At 42.1% G+C, this 26,958-nt stretch overlaps 1 protein-coding gene across 1 annotated transcript in view; it reads left to right on the top strand.

Annotated features, from left to right (window-relative positions):
• The window catches only part of MARCHF1 (membrane associated ring-CH-type finger 1), a 454,619-nt gene that overhangs the window by 417,857 nt on the left and 9,804 nt on the right, over positions 1–26,958 (top strand). Inside the window, exon 6 of the mRNA XM_055587572.1 lies at positions 23,857–24,004. Within this exon, the coding sequence (XP_055443547.1) occupies positions 23,857–24,004 (148 nt within the window). The remainder of the gene's footprint in view (positions 1–23,856; positions 24,005–26,958) is intronic.

The raw sequence follows: 26,958 nt of genomic DNA on the forward strand, positions 1-26,958 counted from the left end.
TTCTTATACAGAGCTTATATGAGCATCTCCATGACAATAGGAGCAAGCATCACATGTTCTTTCCCACACCCTTCCCAGGAGGCTAAGAAGCAGCATTTGGGATTGCTCCCCATTCTAGGTTCTGCAGAAGAGGAAATCTGGCCAGTTGTGGTTGCAGAGTTATTTTTTGTTTCCCAAATTTGTCACACCCCCAGACCACAAGTTTCTGTTCCAGTCTGTAGAGATTTCATGTACCTCACCCTTCCCTCATCCAGGGCTTCCTTATTTTGTAAGATGTGGATGTGCCCAGTAATATTAAACCAATTCAAGAGGGAACAGTTTTAAAGCAAGGGGTTTTAATCCAGTAAGTGTCTTAGACTTCCTTGAGAATCTATGCAAATTACTGACTTCTTCCCAGAAAAAGGAAATATACACAGTTCACATGCAATTTAAGGAATTTACACATAGGCAAACCATTTATTGTGTTTCATTTAATAGTACATTAAAGATATTGCCTTTTTTACAAATTGGCAGACCGTAGCAACCCTGTGTTGGGAAAAAAGTGCATTTTTCCAACAGCATTTGCTCACTTCCTGTCACTGTGTCACATTTTGGAAATTCTCATAGCATTTCACAATTTTTCATTACTATTATATTCCTGTAATGATGAGTGATCTTTGATGTAACTATTGTGGAAAAATTAAAACTAACTGAAAGCTCAGATGATGATTAGCACTCTTAGGAATAGTGTATTATCTAATTCAAGTATGTGCATTGCTTCTTAGATGTAATGCTATTGCACACATGATAGACTGCAATATAGTGTGAACATACCTTTGGTAAGCACTGGGAAGCAAAAAACTTGTGTGACTCTGTATTGCATATTCACTTCATTGTGATGGTTTGGAACCAAATCTACAATACCTCTGAGAAGTGTCTATACCCCTGGAAAGGCCAAAGAGCTCTTCTGTTTAATAAGTCTTCAGTTTTAGGACAAAATTCTTAGCAAAAGCTGAGCCTCTAAAATGCCAGAACAAATTCAAAGGTAATATATTGAGCCAATGAACTATGCTTGATGTCAAAGTACTGATAAAGCTGATTTTAAAACATATTGTTTAAAACACTATTTGCTCTATTTGTATTATTATATCCAAAATCTGAGAGATTAAAACTTCTTTGACTGTCATATATATCTGATGTATCTCAAATTGGTATGTGACTATCTCAGACTAAAAACAACAGCAATGAAAACAAAGACAGCAAAACTCAACCCAATCGCATTATATACAACATTCATACATGAAAACAAGCACTGACAACGGGCTATCAGTAGAGTTGGGCTGGTACTCCTGTACAACAGCAATTCCGGAGAGAAGCTTCTCTCTTTCTTTGCTGCCACCCAAAAAAAATGTTTTAGAACAAGAGTACAGAAAACACACACTTGCACACAAATACACAGTTAAAGACAGTGGGGAAAGAAGCACTTATGAAACAAAAGTGCATTATATCTGACTGATGGGCAGTTATACAATCCTCTGTTCCAAAAAATACAAAATATTCCACAATTATGACATTTATGTAACCTTCATAAAAGCAGTAGGCTTGTCTACCTTGTTCCCTGGCACCTAGAATAAATATCTGACACCTTGTGATGCTTCAGGAATTAGCTCCTGAATGAAAAAAAAAATCTACTACTCAATAAGGCATTTAATAATTTTCCCTGGGCAAATGAATTCAGTTCTCCAGGCCTGTTTCTTCATCTATGAAATGAAGGATATTTCTGGGCAGACCAGGTGGCTCAGTGGTAAAGAATCTACCTGCCATTGCAGGAGAGGCAGGTTCAATCCCTAGGTCGGGAAGATTCCCTGGAGAAGGAAATGTCGGCCCACTGCAGTATTCTTGCCAGGAAAATCCCATGGAAAGAGGAACCTGGTGAGCTATAGCCCATGGGCAAAAGTGTTAGATGACTTAGCAACTAAACAACAACAATCTATATTATATATATATATATATATATATAAATATATATACACATATATATGTTTTATTGAAGTATAATTGAGTTACAATATTTCAAATGTACAGCAAAATGATTCAATTATATGTGTGTATATACATTTACATATATATATGTAAATATATATATTCTTTTTCAGATTCTTTTCCCTTATAGGTTGTTACAAGATATTGAGCATGGTTCTCTGTGCTATGGTAGGTCCTTGTTGTTTATCTATTTTATTTATAAAATAAATAATAATAATAATCTCAAATTCAAAACTAGGTCTTTTGTTGTTTCTGCTGTTGTTTTTGTTGTTCAGTTGCCAAGTAATGTCCAACTCATTGTGACACGATGGACTGCAGCACGCCAGCCCTCCCTGTCCCTCACCATCTCCCAGAGTTTGCCCAAGCACATGTCCATCGCATCAGTGATGCCATCCAAGCATCTCATCCTCGGTCATCCCCTTCTCCTCCTGCCTTCAATCTTCCCAGCATCAGGGTCTTTTCCAGTGAGCCAGCTCTTTGCATCAGGGGCCAAAGTACTGGAGTTTCAGCTTCAGCATCAGTCCTTCCAATGAATATTCAGAACTGATCTCCTTTAGGATGGACTGGTTGGATCTCCTTGCAATCCAAGGGACTCTCAAGAGTCTTCTCCAGCACCACAGTTCAAAAGCATCAATTCTTCGTTGATCAGCTTTCTTTATAGTCCAACTCTCACATGCACACATGACTACTGAAAAGATCATGGCCTTGACTGTATGGGCCTTTGTCAGCAAAGTGATGTCTTTACTTTTTAATACACCATCTCATCTAGTTTTTTGGGGGTTTTTTTTTAAGTCTCTTAATTTCCTAGTCTCTGGTTCTGCTTAGCACACAGGCAATTTCTCCTCAAGTGCAAGGCTATGATCATTTAGGCACAAGTTGGTGCCTGGCTTAAGTAGACCCCTCGTGGAACACTGTGAACAGCAGGCAAGTTTCAGAGTCCCCGGCAAGGGCTTGAATCTGTGGGGAAGAGGTAACGTGCCATCTTGTGAGATGGAGTTCCTCTTGTTTTCAAGTCTCAGCTTATAATTAAGTATTCCCTCGACACACAGCCCCAGATTTCCCCACTGGTTCAACATGGCTGAAGCAGGAACACACTCAAAGTGCTACCAGAACACCCCATATATTTTCACTATAATCTTCAAGAGAAACATACAACCAAGTATTGGTTAAATATTTTTAAAGTAAATTTGTAAAACAATGCCTCTATTAGTTCCTTAAGTAATTTATATTTGTCTTCAATACATGACATGTTATCAACCCAGGTGTGGATAGGAAGTATGTATGTGTGTGTATGGCAGGGGTGGAAGGAGGTTGTTGTTCCTCAGAAAAGTTTCAATCATAAAGATCACTTGGAGTGCTTATTAAGAATGCAGATTCCTAGACCTTGCCCCCAGATATGGACCCGGACAGTCTAGGAGTTGCCTTTTAGCTGTTAACTGGAGCAATTCCAGCGCACACTACCTTAGAACCACATAGTGCGTCTCCCCTCTAAAGAGACCTGTCATACAAACAGGCCTCCTTTTCTTTTTTACTTTTGTCACAAATCACCTTCATGTGTGATATTGTTGCTCCCCCTAGTGGATGATTTCACTCAGCAAATTGTTTTCTGTATTACAAATGCCTTGCTCAAAACTTTTAGTAATTCCATCTCTCAAGAACTTCTTGAAACAATAGGAAATCAGGAAAAGGCTTATAAGAAAAATTGCTTCACGTAACATGAGATTCATATATATTTAGATATGTTTAATATGCAACATACATACATTTTATATAGAGAAAATTTTTATTGTGATCAAGTCAGCTGAATATGACCAACCTGTTTTTTACAAATATTTTAGAAGCCTCAGATTTACTTGCCAAAATAATTTTAGATTGTTTACACCTGTAAGATTAATATTCCCACACACCAGTTTCCTAATAAATTCTTTCTGGCCAAAGAATGCTATGATCTGGATTTTCTTTCTGATGCCTCTCATGCTGGCTTCTGAGATCAACAGCTCTTTTCAAGATCCTGAAATCTCTAGATGTATTTTGCACATTGTGGCTTCTATCCCACTGAAAAATTCTGCTTACTGATGCTACCATTTCAAGAGTCACAAATTCAGCAGCCCACAGGCACCAAGCAGTGACATAAATGAGTGGAGTGGGCAGAGTAGAAAACAAAGACAGTGGAAGGTGAGTTCATTACATTTCAAGGAATTTATAAATCATTATAATTCTATAAAGCCCACTATAGGCCTAATTAGACATCTGTGAACTGGAAGAAATTTTGTTTCATGAACCACCTAAGCATCCCTGATTTACTTGAGGACTTAACAAATTGCTAACTGTGTATGCTTATTGTCTCATAATTCTAACAGCAATCCTATATAAGGGATAGTTTCAGCATCCCAACTATACTAAACAGGAAACTAAGACTTAGGTGGTAGTTTCCTTATTGCAAGTCAGACAGATAAATTTCCCTGCCTGGGGCTAATCCACATGCCTGACCCCAGAGTCTGTTACTTTGCTCCAGGGCCTATCTGAGCAGGGGACTTCCAGCCTCCCCACCTGTCTGACCCCATGTGTTCCTCTCCCCACCCACCACCCCAGGCCCCCTGCTCCCCTAACTCTTCACAACATCTTCTGATCCCGTGACCTCTGATTGCAATAGTGTCTTTTCATTTAGAATAATTTCTCATCTGGTAAGCTGACGGCTCTCTGCACCAATACCGAGCTGGCTACAACTCTTGGGAACTTATTGCTCCCATTGCAAGTGAACATGACAAGTACATCCATATAATATTCTTTTACAGCTGTAGTTTTGAGCAAGTAAACCTTCTACTCAAGCTTTAAGCTTATATTTCAGCAATAATGGGATTTTTGTTATAAGTAGGATTAGCCCTATTATAGCACCTCTGTTTCTACTCAACTAGATTGTTCCAAGTACTACTGTGAAAACTGTAAAGTGATGGGAGCTCTCTGGGTAAAGGCCTATGATATTAATTGGCCTCAAAACATGTTTTTTTGAAAAGCAAATGCTGAATTAGATAGCTAGTGAGAAGCTGCTGTACAGCACAGGGAGCTGAACTCAGCGCTCTATGCTGACTCAGAGGGGCGGGGCTGGCAGGGAGGCTCAGGAAGGAGGGGGTCTATGTACAAATATTGCTGGTTCACTTCACTGTACAGCAGAAACTAATGCAACATTGTAAAGCAACTGTACCCCAAGGAAACAAACAGACAAACAACCCAAAAAACCACTGTGTACAGAAATCACAGTGCATTACCTTTCTCAGGTAGCAGCTGGGGTATCTGTGATCCATGAGACACAGTGGCAGCCCTGGGCCTTGTTGCTGACCAGACTGCCTCTCATGGACCACATTCCTTGGGAAAGATGTAGTTATAACCACACACTCACATCAGTGCTTCATTTTATTTGGAATATTTGTGTCCCTTTTACCATTAATAAAAACTGTTACCCAGTACAGTATTTCTTTGGGTGGCTTTAATATAACATTTTTAATTGAATTTTCATACAAAAAGGATGGAAAGATCCTGGGACATACATTGCGACCTGTGACATGTTCTCAAGTCCTAACATTAAAGAGTGAATCATTGTACAGTCTTCTGCTGCTGCTACTGCTGCTAAGTCGCTTCAGTCATGTCTGACTCTGTGCGACCCCAGAGACGGCAGCCCACCAGGCTTCCCCGTCCCTGGGATTCTCCAGGCAAGAACACTGGAGTGGGTTGCCATTTCCTTCTCCAAGGCATACAAGTGAAAAGTGAAAGTGAAGTCGCTCAGTCGTTCCCGACTCTTCGCGACCCCATGGACTGCAGCCTACCAGGCTCCTCTGTCCATGGATTTTCCAGGCAAGAGTACTGGAGTGGGGTGCTATTGCCTTCTCCGGTACAGTCTTCTAGGAGAGTCCAACTAGGATGTGCACAGTAATTCATCTGCTTGCCCTTCTTTGTATTAATAATTAACAAAAGCAGACTACTTCTCTGATATGAGAGTCACTATTCAGAAAAATCTATTTGTACTTAGAAAATAAATGGGGGTGGGAGGATTCCACGGCCTTAGTTTTGGAAAATAACCAAATCCCAACTTATCCCTTCCTCATCCTCAAGTGATAGTATCAACATGAAAGTAAAAATAACTGAAGTCTGTGGTGAAAGTAAAAATAACTAACTGGCTATGGTGATATGAGATCCAAGTCATGATAACTGTTTATTACATTATTTCTAAGTGCCAGATAGCCTTCCCACGATGTCCATTAACTCACCTAAACTTGACTGTGTAACGTAGGTACTAGTCTTTCTTTTACTGAAATGTAATTGATTTACAGTGCTGTGTTCATTTCTGGTGTACAGCACAGTGATTCAGTTATACATAATAGGTATATTTTTCATATTCTTTCCCACTATGGTTTATTACAGGATATTGAATATAGTTTCCTGTGCTATACAGTAGGGCCTTGTTATTTATCTATTTTATAGATGTAGTTTGTATCTGTTAATCCCAAACTCCTAATTTATCTCTCCCCGCCCTCCCCTTTGGTAATCATAATTTGTTCTCTATGACTGAGTCTGTTTCTGTTTTCTATATAAATTCATTGGTATCATTTTTAGATTTCATATTTATATATGGATGTTTATATCATACCCTATATTATATAGAGGATGTTTATCTTTCTCTTTCTGACTTACTTCACTCAGCATAACAATCTCTAGGTTTGTCTATGTTGCTGCAAATGGCATTATTTCATTCTCTTTATACCCTATCTTCTGTATCTGTTGCAGGACGCTTAGGTTGCTTCATATCTTGGCTACAGTAAACAGTACTGCTATGAGCATTGAGGTGCATGATATCTTTTCAAATTGCTGTTTTCTCCAGATATATGCCCAGGAGTGGGATTGCTGGATCCCACAGGAGCTCTATTTTTAGTTTTCTGAGGAAACTCTATATGTTCTCCATTGTGCCTGCTCTAGGTACCATTCTTATCATGACTTTACAGGTAAGGGAATGGAAGGGCAGAGGATTACACTAGCCCAGCCCAAGCATGCAGGTCTTAGTGGCACAGCCCTCATTTCTAGCAGACATCTAAGCAACCCTGATGGAGTGTCCTCTCAGCGATGGAGTCAGCAGGCCTGGTGTGTATTCTGGAATCTGTCTCAACAGAGGATACTGCTTGAGAGTCAAGGCTGAAAACTACTTCTTATAAGGATTCCTAGATCTGAATAATCTGCATTTTATTCCCTCCATGTCCAGGTAACAGCCATTGCTCAGAAGTTCTAGACACCAAAAGTGGTGCAAATGAAGCCATTTATTCTGTGTTTCCAAGTATTTCTCTTCTTTGTGGGAAAATCTGTAAACCCCTTTTTAGTAAGACTGCCACTAGCATGCAGTGCCGTCTTTCCTGACCTGGATGTCAATAATTGCTGCTGCTGCTGCTGCTGCTAAGTCACTTCAGTCATGTCTGACTCTGTGCAACCCCATAGACGGCAGCCCACTAGGCTCCACAGTCCCTGGGATTCTCCAGGCAACAATACTGGAGTGGGTTGCCATTTCCTTCTCCAATGCATGAAAGTGAAATGTCAAAGTGAAGTCGCTCAGTCGAGCCCAACTCTTAGCGACTCCATGGACTACAGCCCACCAGGCTCCTCCATCCATGGGATTTTCCAGGCAAGAGTACAGGAGTGGGGTGCAATTACCTTCTCCGATGTCAATAACTACTTCCTCCCAACTCCAAATCAACATGGGCTCCAACTGTCCTACAATGAGAGCTGTTGATCCCATAATTACATTTCAGCATAGACTTTCCAGGTCTGGTGCCTATGGTCCAGCCTCACTGTCTCTGCTTGCAAGTGCTTTGGCTGTGGTTCCCAGCCACTGCTGCAGTGTGAGGCCATTTCCTCTTAAAAGTATATAATATGTATAATACCCCTTCAGGGAAGGATGGACTGACAGACTCAGTTTGGTATATGTACACTACTATCTATAAAATAAATAACCATGAGAAATGACTGTATACCATAGGGAACTCTCTAAATGGGAAGGAAATCCAAAAAAGAGGGGGTAATGTGTGCATATAGCTGATTCACTTTGTTGTACAACAGAAACTAACACTCTATTGTAAAGCAGCTATACTCCAACATAAAAAATAATAATAATAAAAGAAATGTATAATACCACTTCACATGGGACTGATAACTTACAGTGAACAATGTTGGATTCGTGATCTCCAAAGAAGATTTAGCTTCGGGACCAGGGACCAGCCTTGATCACTCAAGAGCTTTTGTGTAGCAGAGTTTTATTAAAGTAAGAGAAGGGACTGAGAAAACTTCTGACACAGACATCAGAAGGGGGACAGAGAGTGCCGCCTAGCCAGTCTTATCAAGGCCTTCTATACTTTCTCAGACCCACTTCCACAACATACATCTTAAATTAACAAGAACATCTTAAATTAACAAGATTAGGATGAACAATAGAAAGATCTTACCAGACCCACTCCCATGATAAACGTTTAAAAATGGCAGGGTTAGTCAGAAGGTTCTTGTTAAGGAGAAACATATCCTTAAGCAAGATACACTGTTACATTGACTAAGACAAAGAAGTATAGAAAAAAAAAATTGTCCTTTTCTCCTTGAGAACTCCAGACCCTTTTCTCCTTCTCAGGAACCCTGGACTTCTTATCAACCTACCTAGGAATTGACTCACTCATTCCCCCTTTTCTTTTAGGAGAATTATGTTGCCAAGGGAAAGGGGTGTCATTTTCGTTCCATAACTACTTTCTGCTGTTGAGGGGCATCATCCCTAAATGTTGAGGCAACATATTCTCCTGACCCTTATATTGAGGATCTCTGATACAGGGGCCCCAAGTAATAGTTGGAGGAGTCTATGGCACTCACAGGAGCCTGGACAACCATTTGTAACTTAAAAGCTTTCAGTTAGAAACAAACCCCATTTTGCAGTTACAGATGTAAAGCAAAATAGTCATTAAGCCAAGTTAAAACCTAATCAAAATTAAAAGTTATATTATATCCATAGTTATATCAGTCCATCTTAGCATTGTCAGATGTCATCACAGAGGTGAGGAAAGCCCTTTCCTTGAAGCAGAGAAACCCACCATGGGAAGTCTTCAACTGATGAGTGCTCTGCAGACCCAGCAATTATGTCGATTGTGGAATGCAGCATAGGAAGGAGCCCAGGACAGGAAGGCATTTTCTTGAGAGTTAAACGGCAGACTCAGGACTTTTGGAGTCAGCAGAAGCAAGCCCACATAGATTCTCAGGCCCATCTCCATTCCTGACTCAAACAGCAGCTTGGTTGACTCAAAGGCTGGGTCAGGAGTTAATCTCTCAATAATGTCTGTTGAAAAGCTGAAAGCTGAGTCATATCGTTAATTTTAAGGCTTCAGGATCTATGACAATATCTGTGCACAAAAGCAGTCTGTCATAGAGATAGTCCCCTCTTTGTGGGGGAGTGGGGAGCAATTCAAGCCCGCATTAAAGCTATGGGTAGAACTGTAAACCAACTGTCTTGTGTATCCTGAGTTAGCGTACCTGTATGTCTTTTAACATAATTAGCCTTTTTAACTTTTTCTGAAGATTGGGGTCTCCAGGAACAGTGTGATATTCTAACCCTAGAGCTTTTGACACCCCTTGAGTTACAGCAGCTTTAAAGACGGAGCCATTGTCACTCTGAACTTCAGAGTTTAAGATCCCACTTACATCATGAGAAGTCAGTACAGGAAAATTTCACCCATTAGTAAACTTATGAGCTTTCAGTTCAGTTCAGTTCAGTTGCTCAGTCATGTCCGACTCTTTGCAATCCCATGAATCGCAGCATGCCAGGCCTCCCTGTCCATCACCAACTCCTGGAGTTCACTCAGAGTCACGTCAATCAAGTTGGTGATGCCATCCAGCCATCTCATCCTCTGTTTTCCCCTTCTCCTCCTGCCCCCAATCCCTCCCAGCATCAGAGTCTTTTCCAATGAGTCAACTCTTCGCATGAGGTGGCCAAACTACTGGAGTTTCAGCTTTAGCATCATTCCTTCCAAAGAAATCCCAGGGCTAATCTCCTTCAGAATGGACTGGTTGGATCTCCTTGCAGTCCAAGGGATTCTCAAGAGTCTTCTCCAACACCACAGTCCAAAAACATCAATTCTTCGGCGCTCAGCTTTCTTCACAGTCCAACGCTCACATCCATACATGACCACTTGAAAAACCATAGCCTTGACTAGACGGACCTTTGTTGACAAAGTAATGTCTCTGCTTTTCAATATGCTATCTAGGTTGGTCATAACTTTTTGAGCAAAACAGTAGTAACAATTACCCTTAAGCAATGCGGCTGTAACCTTTTTTCAGTAACAAACTAAATTCTGATCCTGTGGGCAAACTCAAAGCTGGAGCCTGTAAGAGAGCAGGTGAAAAGCCTTAAAAGTCTTTTAAGTCTCTGAGGACCAAATTAGCTTGTTGGTTTGAGCCTATTGAGGCTCAGTTTTAAGTTTTTATAAAGGCTGAGCAAGTTCCCCATAACCTGGAATCCAAATGCAGCAATAGCCAGTAATGACCAAGAATTCTGTCAGTTGTCTTAAAGTCATATTTGGCTCGTTTATGAATATCAGACAATAAAGTATAAGGATTAGACACTTATTATTCATATATCTTGAACAAGTCTCCATTTATCATTTGACTTTTTTACACCCAAAATAGGAGTGTTGTATGGACTGTTAGAGGGAATTAATAGCCCCTGCTCCTTTAAATTCTCAATAATGGGTTTTAACCCTTTATTTAGGCTTTAATGGATACTGCTTTTGATGTGAAAATAGGTGAGGGTCTTTGAGCTTGATAAAAACAGGAACAGCATTTTGTGCTCAACCCACAATTTTTTGATCAGCCCACACTTTAGGATTTACATTTTGTTCAATTAATGAGAGAGAAAAAGCAGGCTCCATATTCATGAAAACAGAGTCCTGGACCTTGCTCAGTATATCCCTCCCCAGAAGGGGTGAGGGAGAGTCTGGCACAATCAGAAACTCTTGAGAAAACAGCACAGAGTCCCAGTTGCAGCTTAAAGGATGACTGACATAATCATGTTTGGCTCATGCAGACAATCCCATTATGGTAGTAGATCAGGAGGAAAGCAGGCCAGGGGCTTCAGTGAGCACAGAGAAAGTTGCCCCAGTGTCCAAAAGAAATTGACTGATTGACCCCCCACAGTTATTAATATCTGGGTTTCTTCAGGTGTAATTAGAAAGGGAACTTGTGTCGGGACCCCCAGTCACCTTCAGTCCCGATTGTCTTGAGAGTCTGACCTCAGGGGCCTACACCTTGGAGGGCAGTCTCTTCTCCAGTGGGGTCCTTTGCAGACTGGACATGGAGCCAGGGGTGGCTTAGATGCCTGCGGGCAATCCCACTTGAGATGCCCCTCCTTTCCACAGTAATAACAAGTTTATCCCTTTTCACCTGGGTTCCTCTAGGCATTTTTCTCAGGCTGTTTCAGAGCAGATCTAACAGCCATTGTTGTGGATTCAGTCTTTTGCCTGGTTCTTTTTAGCCTCTTATTTTGCTCCTTATATTCTCTACCATAATATACCATCTGAGCCAGCTGTAACACTTTTTCTAAAGACTAATTTGGTCCAAACACCTGTTTTTGTAACTTATGGCAGATATCTGGAGCTGATTGAGTGAGAAATCTATCTTTTAAGATTATTCCTCCTTCTGCACTTTCAAGATCAAAATCAGTAAACTTGTGGAGAGCCTCCCATAGTCTATCTAGGAATTTACCAGGAGTTTCCTTCTCTCCCTGTTCTATATCATCCAACTTAGCATAGTCTAAAGCCTTAGTGTGTGCTTGCTTAAGTTCTTCAAGAATACATCCAGCAAAGCGGCTCTGTTATTGGAACCACTTGGTTCCCAGTAGGAAGGAGGGCTATTTTGTGTTCCTTCTTTCCCCTTGTCTCACGTTCAGGTCATTCATCTCCAAAAGTAGTAGCTTCCCCCCAAAACATGAGTTTTTGACCAAGTAAAGTCATAAGGTAAAGTTAGTCCTGTAAAGCCTTCTATGTACTTTTTGGATCCTCTAAATAGTCTCGACTGCAACTGGGACTGTGTGAAATTCTACCGAGACTGAGGCAACCCCTCCTAGAAGGGTGCCCTGAATCTCAGCCTGTTCAGTTGGGATACCAAATAAATAGGTAAAGTTAGAGAATAGGAGGGAGCTGAAGCTTTCACACCCATATCTGTACCCTTAGGACATAAGTCTGGCATGTCTCACAGAGAGGTAAATAACAATTCAAAAGGCACTTCTATCCATTTCCCTTATTTTCTACAGACCCAGTCTAGTTGTAAAACAGTAATAATTGAGATCCTTCAACAGATCAGCATTCCCCATCTTCCAAAGGATACTGTTGCCATTCTGTATCACAGAAGAAGATCAGGAATGTCTTTTTAAACTCTAGGGATCAAACTTGTCCCAGAATTTTTTTTTTTAAAATATATATTAAAGGAGTGGCTTTGGAACTGCTAGCTCTCATCTGTAAGAGAAAAAAGTGGCATCCACAGCTGTGGCTTTTTTCCACCTGAAGTGTCCCTCCCTACTCTAGGTGGGGATGTAGACAGACTCTCCACCAAAGCTTTCCTTCCCTGGTCAGACTTAGTCTGTCCCTTACCAATGGAGGTGCCATACTCATTCATCCCTCCCGGTTCTACCACTGAGGTGGGGTGGAGATGCACCAGGGACAGACCTGATGGCACCTCAGATTGATTTAATTCCTTACCACCAACATCTTTATTTGATTTACCCTTTTCCTCTGATACCACTCGGGGTGGAGCAGAGTAGCTTTTTGGAATGCCTCCCAAGCCAGTACTACCAGGGGGAGCATCCATCTTTCATGTGCCCATGCACATTCCTGAGTACAGTCCTGACTGCTGTAGAAGCAGTGAGTCATAAGAGGATGAACAACAACCAAGACGTCCCTTCTGAGTGTCACCACACCAGTATATGTGATAGCAAAAGAGGTGTGGATGGTTGGCCAGTGAGGAAAGTGATTTTTTTCCTCAAGCTACTAGGGCCAATCGTACGAGTTCATTTCCAAAGCTTTGCAAAAGAAATATCTAAGGAGTTGAGACAGAAGCCATTAGGGAGCCTTCTCTGGCCTGCTAAGAGCTAGCACTACCAAAGGAAGAAGCCCATTGTGCTTCCAATCTGACCAGATCCCGCAATTCCTGATCTGTGTCTTCAAAAACCTCATGGTCACCAGCAGTGCTCCTACCCACATAGATCAAAGGCACAGCTGTGACAAAGACTCACTTTCAGGTCGCTGGCTCCTGAGGCAGGCAGTCAAGAGAGTGACCTGCTTGAGAGACATTCCTGGAACTAGAGTTCTGTGTCACTCCCACACGTGATCCTATAACTTTCTAGCAAGGTTTGCCTAGTCTAGCAAGGCTAAGTGCTACATACAGGGAGTCCAAGTAAAAATGCACAGTAACAGCATGGATCACAAGACCCTTGAAAGTCTATGATCCAACTGATTAGGTTAGTAGTTCTAATTCCCTAGGCAATTACAAAATGGTCAAAGAGACCAGGAAAAGCTGACCAAGAAGGGAAAGTTCAGTCCACACACTTTGCCCGTCTCTGGCTGCTCCCCTCGCAGTGACACTGGGTGTCTCTTGGCATTGGCAGGTCGGTATAAAGCCCTGACAAGGCGCCCCTTTTGGGGCTGCCTTCAGTCATTTCAAGGCACTACAAAACCACAGAGCAGGGCTCATCACGTGCTTTGCACAGGATGTGACATTCATTCACACAAGCACACTATGGAGTTAGTAAAGTAAAGCAGAAAACGTGAATACTGAGAAAGTAGAGAGGCTAGAGTTCTGAGTGATCTGACCTTGTCCTGAAGATCCCGGATGAGCCACCAAGATGATAGTTTACAATGAACGATGTCAGATTCGTGATCTCAGAAGAAGAAGATTTAGCTTTGGGACCAGGGACCAGGGTTGATCATTCAAGAGCTCTTGTGTAGCAAAGTTTTATTAAAGTAAGAAAAGGGACAGAGAAAGGTTCTGACACAGACATTAGAAGGGGGACAGAGAATGCCCTCCTAGCTAGTCTTCAGATATCAGATCAGTCGCTCAGTCCTGTCCAACTCTTTGTGACCCCATGTATTGCAGCACGCCAAGCCTCCCTGTCCATCACCAACTCCCGGAGTTCACCCAGACTCATGTCCATCGAGTCAGCGATGCCATTCAGCCATCTCATCCTCTGTCATCCCCTTCTCCTCCTGCCCCCAATCCCTCCCAGCATCAGAGTCTTTTCCAATGAGTCAACTCTTCGCATGAGGTGGCCAAACTACTGGAGTTTCAGCTTCAGCATCATTCCTTTCAAAGAAATCCCAGGGCTGATCTCCTTCAGAATGGACTGGTTGGATCTCCTTGCAGTCCAAGGGACTCTCAAGAGTCTTCTCCAACACCACAGTTCAAAAGCATCAATTCTTCGGCGCTCAGCCTTCTTCACAGTCCAACTCTCACATCCATACATGACCACTTGAAAAACCATAGCCTTGACTAGACAGACCTTTGTTGGCAAAGTAATGTCTCTGCTTTTTAATATGCTATCTATGTTGGTCATAACTTTCCTTCCAAGGAGTAAGTGTCTTTTAATTTCATGGCTGCAGTCACCATCTGTAGTGATTTTGGAGCCCAGAAAAATAAAGTCTGACACTGTTTCCCCTGTTTCCCCCATCTATTTCCCATGAAGTGATGGGACCAGATGCCATGATCTTAGTTTTCTGAATGTTGAGCTTTAAGCCAACTTTTTCACTCTCCACTTTCACTTTCATCAAGAGGCTTTTGAGTTCCTCTTCACTTTCTGCCATAAGGGTGGTGTCATCTGCATATCTGAGGTTATTGATATTTCTCCTGGAAATCTTGATTCCAGTTTGTGTTTCTTCCAGTCCAGCGTTTCTCATGATGTACTCTGCATATAAGTTAAAAAAACAGGGTGACAATATACAGCCTTGACATACTCCTTTTCCTATTTGGAACCAGTCTGTTGTTCCATGTCCAGTTCTAACTGTTGCTTCCTGACCTGCACACAAATTTCTCAAGAGGCAGATCAGGTGGCCTGGTATTCCCATCTCTTGAAGAATTTCCCATAGTTTATTGTGATCCACACAGTCAACGGCTTTGGCATAGTCAATAAAGCAGAAATAGATGTTTCTCTGGAACTCTCTTGCTTTTTCCATGATCCAACAGATGTTGGCAATTTGATCTCTGGTTCCTCTGCCTTTTCTAAAACTAGCTTGAACATCAGGAAGTTCACGGTTCACATATTGCTGAAGCCTGGCTTGGAGAATTTTGAGCATTATTTTACTAGTGTGTGAGATGAGTGCAATTGTGTGGTAGTTTGAGCATTCTTTGGAATTGCCTTTCTTTGGGATTGGAATGAAAACTGACCTTTTCCAGTCTTGTGGCCACTGCTGAGTTTTCCAAATTTGCTGGCATATTGAGTGCAGCACTTTCACAGCATCATCTTTCTAGCTAGTCTTATCAAAGCCTTATATACTTTTTCAGACCCACTCCCACATCATACATTTTAAATTAACAAGATTAGGATGAACAATAGAAAGATCTTACCAGACCCACTCCCATAATATGCATTTTAAGATGACAGGATTACTCAGAAATTTCTTGTTGAAAAACATATCCTCGAGCAAGATACATTGTTATATTGAATAAGACAAAGTAATGTAGTAAAGAACGTTTGTCCTTTTCTCCTTGAGAGCCCCAGACCCCTTTCTCCTTATCAAGAGCTCCAGACCCCTTTCTCCTTCTCAAGAATGCTGGACTTCTTATCAACCTATCTAGGAATTGACTCTCTCAGGACCATGCATGAAAGATCAATCAGTTGAGTCGTTCAGTCATGTCTGACTCCTTGTGATCCCATGGACTGCAGCACACCCGGCTTCCCTGTCCATCACCAACTCCTGGAGCTTGCTCAAACCCATGTCCATTGAGTCAGTGATGCCATCCAACCATCTCATCCTCTGTCATCCCCTTCTCCTCCTGCCTTCAATCTTTCCCAGCATCACGGTCTTTTCCAATGAGTCAGTTCTTCCCATCAGGCGGCCAAAGTATTGGAGTTTCAGCTTCAGCATCAGTCCTTCCAGTGAATATTCAGGACTGATTTCCTTCAGGGTTGACTGGTTTGATCTCCTTGCAGTCCAAGGGACTCTCAAGAGTTCTCCAACACCACAGTTCAAAAGCATTGATTCTTCGTCTCTCAGCTTTCTTTATAGTCCAACTCTCACATCCATACATGACTACTGCAAAAACCATAGCTTTGACTAGATGGACCTCTGTCAGCAAGGTAATGTCTCTGCTTTTTAATATGCTGTCTAGGTTGGTCATAACTTTTCTTCCAAGGAGCAAGCCTCTATTAATTTCATGGCTGCAGTCACCATCTGCAGTGATTTTGGAGCCCAAGAAAATAAAGTCTCTCGCTGTTTCCATTGTTTCCCCATCTATTTGCCATGAAGTGATGGGACTGGATGCCATGATCTTTGATTTTTGAATGTTGAGTTTTAAGCCAACTTTTGCACTCTCCTCTTTCATCAAGAAGCTCTTTAGTTCTTCACTTTCTGCCATAAGAGTGGTGTCATCTGCGTATCTGAGGTTATTTATATTTCTCCCAGAAATCTTGATTCCAGTTTGTGTTTCATCCAGCCCAGCATTTCTCATGAGGTACTCTGCATATAAGTTAAATAGGCAGAGTGACAATAATACAGCCTTGATGTACTCTTTTCCCAATTTGGAACCAGTCTGTTGTTCCGTGTCCAGTTCTAATGGTTGTTTCTTGACCTGCATACAGATTTCTCAGGAGACAGGTCAGGTGGTCTGGTATCTTCACATCTCTTGAAGAATTTCCACAGTTTATTGTGATCCACACAGTCAAAGGCTTTGGCATAATCAATAAAGCAGAAGCAGATGTTTTTCTGGAATTCTCTTGCCTATGATCCAACGGATGTTGGCGATTTGAGCTCTAGTTCCTCTGCCTTTTCTAAATCCAGCTTGAACATCTGGAAGTTCAGAGTTCACATACTGTTGAAGCCTGACTTCGAGAATTTTGAGCATTACTTTGCTAGCATGTGAGATGAGTGCAATTGTGCACTAGTTTGAACATTCTTTGCCATTGCCCTTTGGGATTGGAATGGAAACTGACCTTTTCCAGGTCAGTGACCCCAAGGAACAGTGACCCCACAAGAAACTGAAGAGTGTCCAGGAGTCTCTGGAGGGGGTGTGGGTTCCCTGTAGCCTGCTGCAGGGTCGGGGGCACTGAGTATAGCAGTGTGTGCCAGGACCTTTTGAAGAAGATCGCCATTACCTTCATTACCTCCACCATAGTTTGGTCTCAGATCAAACAATGGGGAGAGAACACAGCTCCACCCATCAACAGAAAATTGGATTAAAGATTTACTGAGAATGGCCCTGCCCATCAGAAGAAGACCCCAGTTTCCCCCTCAGTCAGTCTCTCCCATCAGGAAGCTTCCGTAAGCCTCTTATCCTTCTCCATTAGAGGGCAGACAGAATGAAATCCACAATCGCAGAATCACCTGAAGGCCAGGTGAAACACCAACTGCAAATATTTCATTTCTAATAGTAAAAGATAAACTGAAGCTTATTTAAAGTTTTAAGAATTCATTTGAACAAAATTTCATTCGAATTGGGCAGCACCACACCGGAAGTGGTTAGGAGACGCCACCCACAGGAGCTGCAGAAGAGAGTGCAGAAGCCAAGCAAGAAGACTAGGGACTGCCTCACGGTTAAAGCCAAGCTGGCTGATTGGGATTAGTCATCCTTAAGTTTCTATTTTCCAACTTTGAGGCATTTAGAGGCTTAGATTTTGGTTAGTTTACTTGGGCACTGGAGCACTGAACCACCTCAGCCAAGGGGCCTCCTTCTTTGATTAATGTAGCAGTGACCAAGTTCCATGCTGATGGTGATGTGCCTGAAGAATCTCTTTAAAAACCACTGGCCCTGGATGAAGAAGAAGGTCCTACTATATAGCACCGAGAACCATATTCAATAGCCTATGATAAACCATAATAGAAAAGAATATTTTTAAAAGAATATATATATGTGTGCATAACTGAATCACTTTGCTATATAACAGATATTAACATTGTAAATCAACTATACTTCAATTTTTAAAAAACAACTAAAAATTTAAAAAAAAGAACCACTGTCCTAGACCAAGGGGGCTTCTTGGAATTGGTCAGTCTTTTGGCCCCAGACTTCCTCTGAGTTCCAGACTGTTAGGCACAATGTGTCACACTGGGTGTGCTCTTGGTGGTGGTATTTGGTTGCTAAGTCAGGTCTGACTCTTTTGCGACCCCATGGACTGTAGTCTGCCAGGCACCTCTGTCCAAGGGATTTCCCAGACAAGAATACTGAGGTTGATTGCCATTTCCTTTCCAAGGGATCTTCCTGATCCAGGGATTGAACTCGCATCTCCTGCATTGGCAGGCAGATTGTTTACCTACCACTGAGCCAGGAGGGAAGCCCACTGGGCTTGTAGATAATGTAACAAACTGAACCTGCTGTTCCAAATATTATTTTCATTCGGGTGTGGTAAAACTTCACCATAACAGGATAAGCAGGGTCGGAAATTTTTAGAGTTAAAATGTGCCTTTGCATTTAGTCTGGGTTGCTGAAATGACCGAGAAAAGCCTGTCAGCAGCTGGTGGGGGACTCTGGAATCTCTGGGGACCCTGGAAAATCACCTTGGAACCAGGAACTTGGTGGGCCCACGCCCTCTGGTGGTGGCTTTTGCTTTATCATGACATAGACGCTGAAATTCTGGCTCCTATTGCCCTTAGGAAATTTGAAAGAGCAGCGGGGCTGTGTCAAGGAAGGGAAAAAAAAAAAAAAAAATGGACTTAGTAAAGTAGCCCCCATCTCGTGTATGTCGATATCATACAAATAAGCTGCCCTTATTTTTCACTGGTACAAAATTTTTAAAAACATTCTTATTAGGCAGTGTGTGTTTCTTTTTGTTTTTGTTTTTTGGTGTTTTTTTTTTTTTTTAATATATTAGGACAGAATGAAAATACAAGTAATTTAAATTAGAAAACGCTCGGTTTCATGTAGCTAAAACAAACGGAAAATTTTACAGAAACCGTGTCTGCATCAATTTAGACTCCAATTTGGAAATCTTTTCAGAATAATCTAATTGTGTATTTCTACGTTGAATAAAGGAGTTCTGTTCAATTCTTTCTGTCGTTGAAGGCTCTGGATAAGGGACCAAAGGCTAAGGACAGTAAAACAGGTGCCAGAGACCCAGGGATCCTATAAAGGGAAGCGAGGTCTGAGGCGCTAAGACTGCGCAGCTGGTTTTGCAGGTGAAGTAAAGTGCATGAACCCAGGAGAGCAGGGACTTGCCGTGAAAGAGCCCTGGGCACTTGAGAGAATATGCGGGCTCCCCTCCCGCCTGTTTCTGGTCACTTCCACCAGCTCCCCTGAGACTCCCTGGAGAGACGTGTCTCCTTAAAACTGAGCATCGAGAGGGCGCCTCTTAATCTTCTAGGGTGGGGCGGGGACGTGGGTCCCACACTGGACATGTCATCTGTGGGCATAAACACACAAATCTTATTAAATTGGGACGGGGAGCTCTGATGCTATGTGCATTTGTGCATATTAGCCCTTTGCTGTCAAATCTTTTGTGAACTGGTATTGAATTTCAGCTTCTTAAATAATAAATTAGTATTTGCCCTTTCATGACAAGTTTGTTAACATAAGATTTCTATCCTTGCCTTCTTGATCCACTTCTCACTGTGGCGGCTTGCAAAACGTATTCAGTCCATATATATATATATAACCTTGAAAATTCAAAGATGTGGATGGATGAACATTTCATGAAATGGATTAAATTTCTGTTGATGCCTTGAGCTGGGTACCGCATGCAGTGACTTGACCGTCAGGAAGAGGGCGCCGTGGTATCGCGTTTAGTCGTGTGCTGTCTGGAGAATTCCTGGGTGGTCGCTGTGAGGATTTATAAAGGAAAATACAATAGCAACGTTTGATGGTCCTTTTACACTCCACTTCTCCTTAAAACGCTGCTGAGATTAGGAAGTGACAGCTTCAGAGCTACTATTGTCTAGAACTAAAAGGGGTTTGGTTTATACCTGTCAGCGCTCTGATGTTTTTCTATTGAGGCTGATTAGTTTTGAAGAATGCTTTTCAACAACTTCATCAAAACGCTCCTTAGATTAAAAAAAGACCCACTTTTTAAGTGTTTTTTTCCCCCCACTCAAAGCCAACTTTACAACGGAGGGTTGATTTGTTATGAATATTTTGTTACTGAGGGTATTGGAACACTTGAAACATTTAGGAAATCTGAACATGTAAAGCTGCCCTTGTTCACCACCCCGCACTTCTTATCTTTTTATATTAAATACTGAGGTAATCCAAGAAATAGTGATTAAATCACGAAATGCTATTGCTAAATGAATAACGTTCTAGTCCACAATCACACAGTATTTAGATTAATATCACAATAAATCAATGAAATTTCAGAAACAATCTTTCACACCCGTGATGTGAAGTTGTGATAAAAAGACCTGAAATCTCATTTCAATGCTGATTAATTAAAAATAGATTCTATAGATAGATTGAAGCATTTAGATTTCCCCTAGTTTCATTACTAAGATTTCTCCATTACTTACTTAGAATAATAAAGAAAATATAGTTTGATGAGAAGTCCAAGATTAGGTTAACTGGCTCTAACAGACCCTGAATGGGAAACGCTGTGAAGACTAACTGGCCAGTAAAAGAGGAATGGGCTTCCCGGCTGGCTGAGTGGTAAAGAATCTGCCTGAGATGCAGAAGACTTCGGTTCAGTCCCAGGCTTGGGAAGATTTCCCTGGAGAAGGAAATGGCAACTCACTCCAGTATTGTTGCCTGGAAAATCCCATGGACAGAGGAGCCTGGCGGGCTACAGTCCATGTGGTCACAAACATGTGGTCATATGACACTGATGTTCAGAGACCGGAAGGGAAGCCAGGAGGTTTCATTTGCTTCTGTCAGGAATTGCACTTGACAGTGAGGAGCAGGGTCCTGAGAAGTAGTGGCTCAGACAGGACTTTATTTCCCTCACATATGCGTGGCGGCCAGAGGTGAGCTGTGGCTGATGGGCTGAGGTCTCTCTAATTCTCAAGAGTTTTTCTCAAGGTTGCAAGATGACTATTAGGACTTCTACCATTAATTGGGAATTCCAGGCAGCAAAGAAAAGAAAATGAAGGAGAAAGGGGCAATTCCTGTGTCAGGAGGGCAAAAACTCAGCATCCCAGTAGATAGCCACTCACCTCTCACTCATAGGAAACAGTCCATGTCACCTCTTCCAGGAAGGTGGGAAAGCAGCTTTACCTACCTAGCATGGTGCCAGCCCTCGCGGGCTTAGTCTGTTCGTAAAGGAAAAGGAGAGGATCGTGTCTCACCACTCCTCTCTGCCTCTGAGGGGGATGAGACGCCTGGGCCCGGAGAGACTGAGGCTCACTCGTGTCTCAGAGCTGGTGGCAGAGTCAGGGCTTTATGGGGCTTTATGACGTGCAAGGTGGGCCGGGCAAGGAATGTGACTGTGAAGGTCTAAGGATTCTGCTTTAGGAAGAGCATAATAAATAAAAAATGTAAAGATTCATAGCAGCACTATTTGCAATAGCCAAGATATGAAAACAACCTAAATGCCCATCAACAGAGAGATGAACAAAGATGTGACATAAATATATATATACATATATATATGGAAATATTCTGTATACATGGAATACTGCTCAGCCATAAAAAGAATATAATAATACCATTTGCAGTAACATAAATGGAACTAGAGTTATCATACTAAGTGAAGTCAGAGAAAGATAAATACCATATGATATCACTTATATGTGGTATCTAAAAAATGATACAAATGAACCTATTTACAAAAAAGAAATAGACTCATAGACATAGAAATTAATTTTATAGTTACCAAAGAGGAAAGAGGAGGCGAGAATAAATTAGGAGTTTTGGAGTAACATATACACACTACTATATGTACAATAAATAATCAACAAGGACTTACTGTATAGCACAGGGAACTATACTCAATATCTTATAATAACCTATAATGGGAAGAATCTGAAAAAGAATATATATTAAATATATATATATATGTAATATTATACATATATATATCTGAATTAGTTTGCTTATAACTAACACAACAATGTAAATCAACTATACTTCAATTTTTTAAAAACCAATGCAAACAATCATGAGTTGCTAAAAAATAAATAAATAAAATTTAAAAAAAAATCATGGTCTAATAAGATCATAATGATTTGATTTTCCTATAGAAATAGGTGAAGAAAAGTAAAAATCAAATCCTAACATGGTAATGAAGTGATACTGTAACTGTCAAGGCATTAAACTGTTGTTTGAAAGTAAAAATGTCATCTGACGGCCTGTTATTTCAAAATAAATCATGGACATGTTCTCTCATATATGCCTTGACTTCCTTCCTGCTATAAAAGTGGCAGCCCTCCCCCTCTCACCGACTAAGAAACGGCCCTCGACTTTCTGAGGCGTGCGCCTCAGGGACCGCGACTGTGAGCAGACTGGTGGCAGCAGAAAAGCAAGACTGCACTGAAAGGGGCTGCAGCTGACTTTCTTCCATTGCTTGGAGGATAAAATTTGTCTTCTAGGAGAAGAGTTGTGACAGATGTTGACTCTCTCACAGATAAAATTCAGCCATTCAAATACTTGGTAAATTTACACACTTAAGAATGCAACATTCACATGCATTAATATATGATATTTGTTTTTCTCTTTCTAACTTACTTCCCTTTGTATAACAGGCTCTAGGTCCATGTTAGGTCCAAATGACCCAAATGACTCTAAGTCCAAATGACCCAATTTAGTTCCTTGTTATGGCTGAGTAATATTTCATTGTATAGATGTACCACATCTTTTTTATCCATTAATTTGTCTGTGGACATTTAGCTTGCTTCCATGTCCTGGATATTGTAAATAGTGCTACAATGAACATTTGGGTGTATGTGGAATCTAGAAGAAGGGTACAGATGAGCCCACATGCAGGGCAGGAATGGAGACCCAGACGCACAGACCGGAGCTGTGGGCATGGTGGCAGGGTGGGGTGGATTAGGAGATTGGAACTGGCACATATACACTACCATGTGTCAAACAGCTAGTGGGGAGCTGCTATGCACCACAGGGAGCTCAAGTTAGTGCTCCATGATGACCCACAGGGGTGGGATGATTCGCGGAAGGGGGAGAGAGGTCCCAGAGGAAGGCGATCTATGTATACATACAACTGATGCACTTCCTTGTCCAGCAGAAACTAACAACATTGTAAAGCAACTATACTTCAATTTAAAAAAGAGAATGCAACACTGCGTCAGGGTATGTACTATCTAAGGGGAGACTATGTATGACTGCTTATAACCTAGGGCCACAGAAAAGTAATATGTAGGAACTTGAGCTGAAATGTTTTTGAAAATTGTATAAAATTAAAATTGTCCCCTTCATGTTACAGAAAAGGAAACTACAAGGAACTACTTATTTGGAGAATAGGAAAATATTTTTGTTTTTGTTTTACTGTGTACTTTTTAAGTTATAACTCCACAGTTTATGATTGTAGATCTTTTCAAACATGAAGACTTGTTTGAATATTTTAGTGTCATCTAAAATGGCAACTATGTAATGGTTTCTCTCCATTCATGACCTAGGCCTGGGATATAAATAGGGAGCAAAATTTCCTGGTTGGAGATTCAATTGTGTGTAATTGGTTTGTGATTGCAGTGGGAGAAACTGCAGATGACAACAAGCGAAAGGAGGAAAATCTTCTGCTCTGTCACTTTCCACGTCATTGCCATCACCTGCGTGGTCTGGTCCTTGTATGTGCTGATAGATCGGACAGCAGAGGAGATCAAGCAGGGTAATGATAACGGTAAGAGTTGTCTCCTTTCTCTTTCTGGCTTGAATCCTGGGACATTACCCAAGGATGTGCAGCGAAGCTGTTTCCCAGAGCACATGTGCATAGCAGCACCCTGTACCGGCAGCTGAGTCTCCTCCAGCTCCCTAACTGATGAACACTCTGACCGTAAAGCACTGACCAAAGTAAGATTTATCAAGTCCACCTTAGCGGGGGAGAAATCCATAGATGCCACACACCATTTTAAGCTATTCAGGAGCTGATAAAGATCAGATTCTGCCCCATGTGAAAAGACAAACAACTGTAAAAATAGAATGTTTTTCCTTTTATTTAATTCACTCTATTCATGGCTTCTTGTAACACATGAATAAGAGGGCAGTTAGTAGAGACTGTGTTACAGCCCATTAATTAGCACACTATAATCTTATAGAGTGGGTTAACACTACAGTTTGAAATTTTTACCACACCAAGTTTGATAGTGAAGGATGATATCAAGTCTGAAGAAAGATGTTTTAAAATCATTGCAGCATAGTCTAAATGGTTAGGTCATTCAAAACAGGAGCAGAAGTAACTTGCTTATCTTCACCTGTGAATGGACCTAGTTCTGTTTCTCAACAGGCTCTGCTGGCTTTAGCCGGTAGCCTAAATCATAGCTGGCAAAACAGTGAGGGATACTCCCCAGCCTCCTCCAGGGGGAGATATGTATATCATATGTAAAACCAGGGGTGAATTTGGAAGGAGATGGTGTTCAGATGATAGCACTGTAAGTTTGCGCCTCCTTCAAAAAAAGAAGTGAAAGAGAAAAAGATGAGAGGCAGTAGGAGTAAGAAGGAAGGAGGAAAAGAATCTTTAAAAGGAGAGGTTTCTTTCTTCTGTGTTTCTCTGTCTGGGCCAAAGCGGAGAAGGAGTCCCCTTCTTGTGCTCCTGGTGCTGCTTCTCATCAGAACAGGGCTGAGATGGAAAGGACCAGGACCCCAGAGCCCCCAGGAGGCGGGGTGTGTAGCTAGAGTGTGTGTGCTGCAGGGAATTGGCAGGGCAGGGGGCGGGCAGGGACACGCTGGGTCAGAGGACAAGTGGGGGGTGGTATTTTGTACATCAATGTTAACTCATGTGTATACAATTTATATTCAACTACGTTGTTTAGAGCTGTATTGTTTCAGACATGATGGACTTTAAAATATCTATCACATCTCTACTAAGTCAGAGTAGACATTTTTTTGTGTGTGCTAAGTCACTTCAGTTGTGACCGACTCTTTGTGACCTCATGGACTATAACCTACCAGGCTCCTCTGCTCATGGGACTCTCCAGGCAAGAATATTGGAGTGGGTTGCCATTTCCTTCTCCAGGAGATCTTCCCAAACCAGACATGGAAGTCTTTTATGCTTCCTGCATTGGAAGGCAGCTTCTTTACCACTAGGGCCACCTGGGAAGCTTCAGACATTTCTTTGAACTTTTAATTTTATATTGGGAATATATAGATGATTAACAATGTTGTGATAGTTTCAGGTGGACAGAAAAGGTACTCAGCCATACATATACATGTATCCATTCTCCCCCCAATTCCCCTCCCATTCAGGGTGCCACAAAACACTGAACAGAGTTCCCTGTGATATACAATGAGTCCTTGTTGGTTATCCATTTTAAATATAGCAGTGTGTACGTGACTTTCCCAAACTCCCTAACTATCCCTTCTCCCCATCGCTCCCCTCAGAGAAAATTTGTTTAAGCCCATGTCCTCCACGGTTGCCGGCACTGGCCGTGCTGCAGACCTTGCAGTTGTGTGTGTGTGCTAGAACAGAGGTGCGCTCCGGCCCTGCACCACCTCGCCTTCTCCAGCCCCCGGCCTCAGGGGCGGAGGGCTTCCTCCCGGGCCAGAGCAGACCTGCAGCTGGACCGAAGCTGGCCTGAAGTCTGACTCAGGGTCCGCTGTCGCAGCCTGTGGGGCTCCCCCTGGGGTCCCCCAGCCACAAGGAAGGGGAAGGAGATGAACAGGATGACTCTCATGTCATCCACATGCAGATTGCTCAGAAATTCTCTCTTAACTCATTTATTCAATCCCATTTCTGACACATGTGAGCGGATAGTGTTTGTTTTTTTCCCGTGACCCATGTCTCCTGTTTTTGTCCGTCTCCAGTCCTCCTGGGTGTCCTTTTGTCCCCAGATGTTGTTTCTACGCTAGTAACGCCCTTGCCCTAATCTCCAACCAGACATCTGCCTGCCTCCCGACCTATCCATTTAAAGGTCTCCCAGGCACCCAGACTAGTGTGTCCAAACTCCTAACCCTTCCACCACTTCCCACTCTGACCACTTTGGCAAAGACACTGCTGCTGCTAAGTCACTTCAGTCGTGTCCGACTCTGTGCGACCCCATAGACGGCAGCCCACCAGGCTCCCCCATCCCTGGGATTCTCCAGGCAAGAACACTGGAGTGGGTTGGCATTTCCTTCTCCAATGCATGAAAGTGAAAAGTGAAATTGAAGTCGCCTAGTCGTGTCTGATTCATAGCGACCCCATGGACTGCAGCCCAACAGGCTCCTCCGCCCATGGGATTTTCCAGGCAAGAGTTCTGGAGTGGGGTGCCATCGCCTTCTCCAAAAGACACTGCTAACCCCCACTAACAAAATGCAACCCAGCTTTCATTGCCCTCTCCTCCCCTTCACTTCCAGCTTACATCAATCACCAAGTCCTATTTATTTAGTCTGCCCCACAAGCCTCTGAAATCTGTTGGTTTCCTCTCCCTCCTCACTGCTACCACCCATGTAGTAGCATCTCTTTTACTCGAAGACTGCAACTGCTCCTTGCGAGACTTTCTCTAGTTTGCCCACCTTCAATACATGTCCAGAAACATAATCACAGGAAGTTCAAAACATAAATCTGACCACATTCTGTCCCTGCTTATTCATGACTCTCAAAACACACCCTGGATTCTGGGAAGGAGCCATGCTGACCCCATGGCCCTGGCTGAAGCC

This window comes from Bubalus kerabau, chromosome 7 (genome assembly GCF_029407905.1).
Source record: "Bubalus kerabau isolate K-KA32 ecotype Philippines breed swamp buffalo chromosome 7, PCC_UOA_SB_1v2, whole genome shotgun sequence".
NCBI lineage: Eukaryota > Metazoa > Chordata > Mammalia > Artiodactyla > Bovidae > Bubalus > Bubalus kerabau.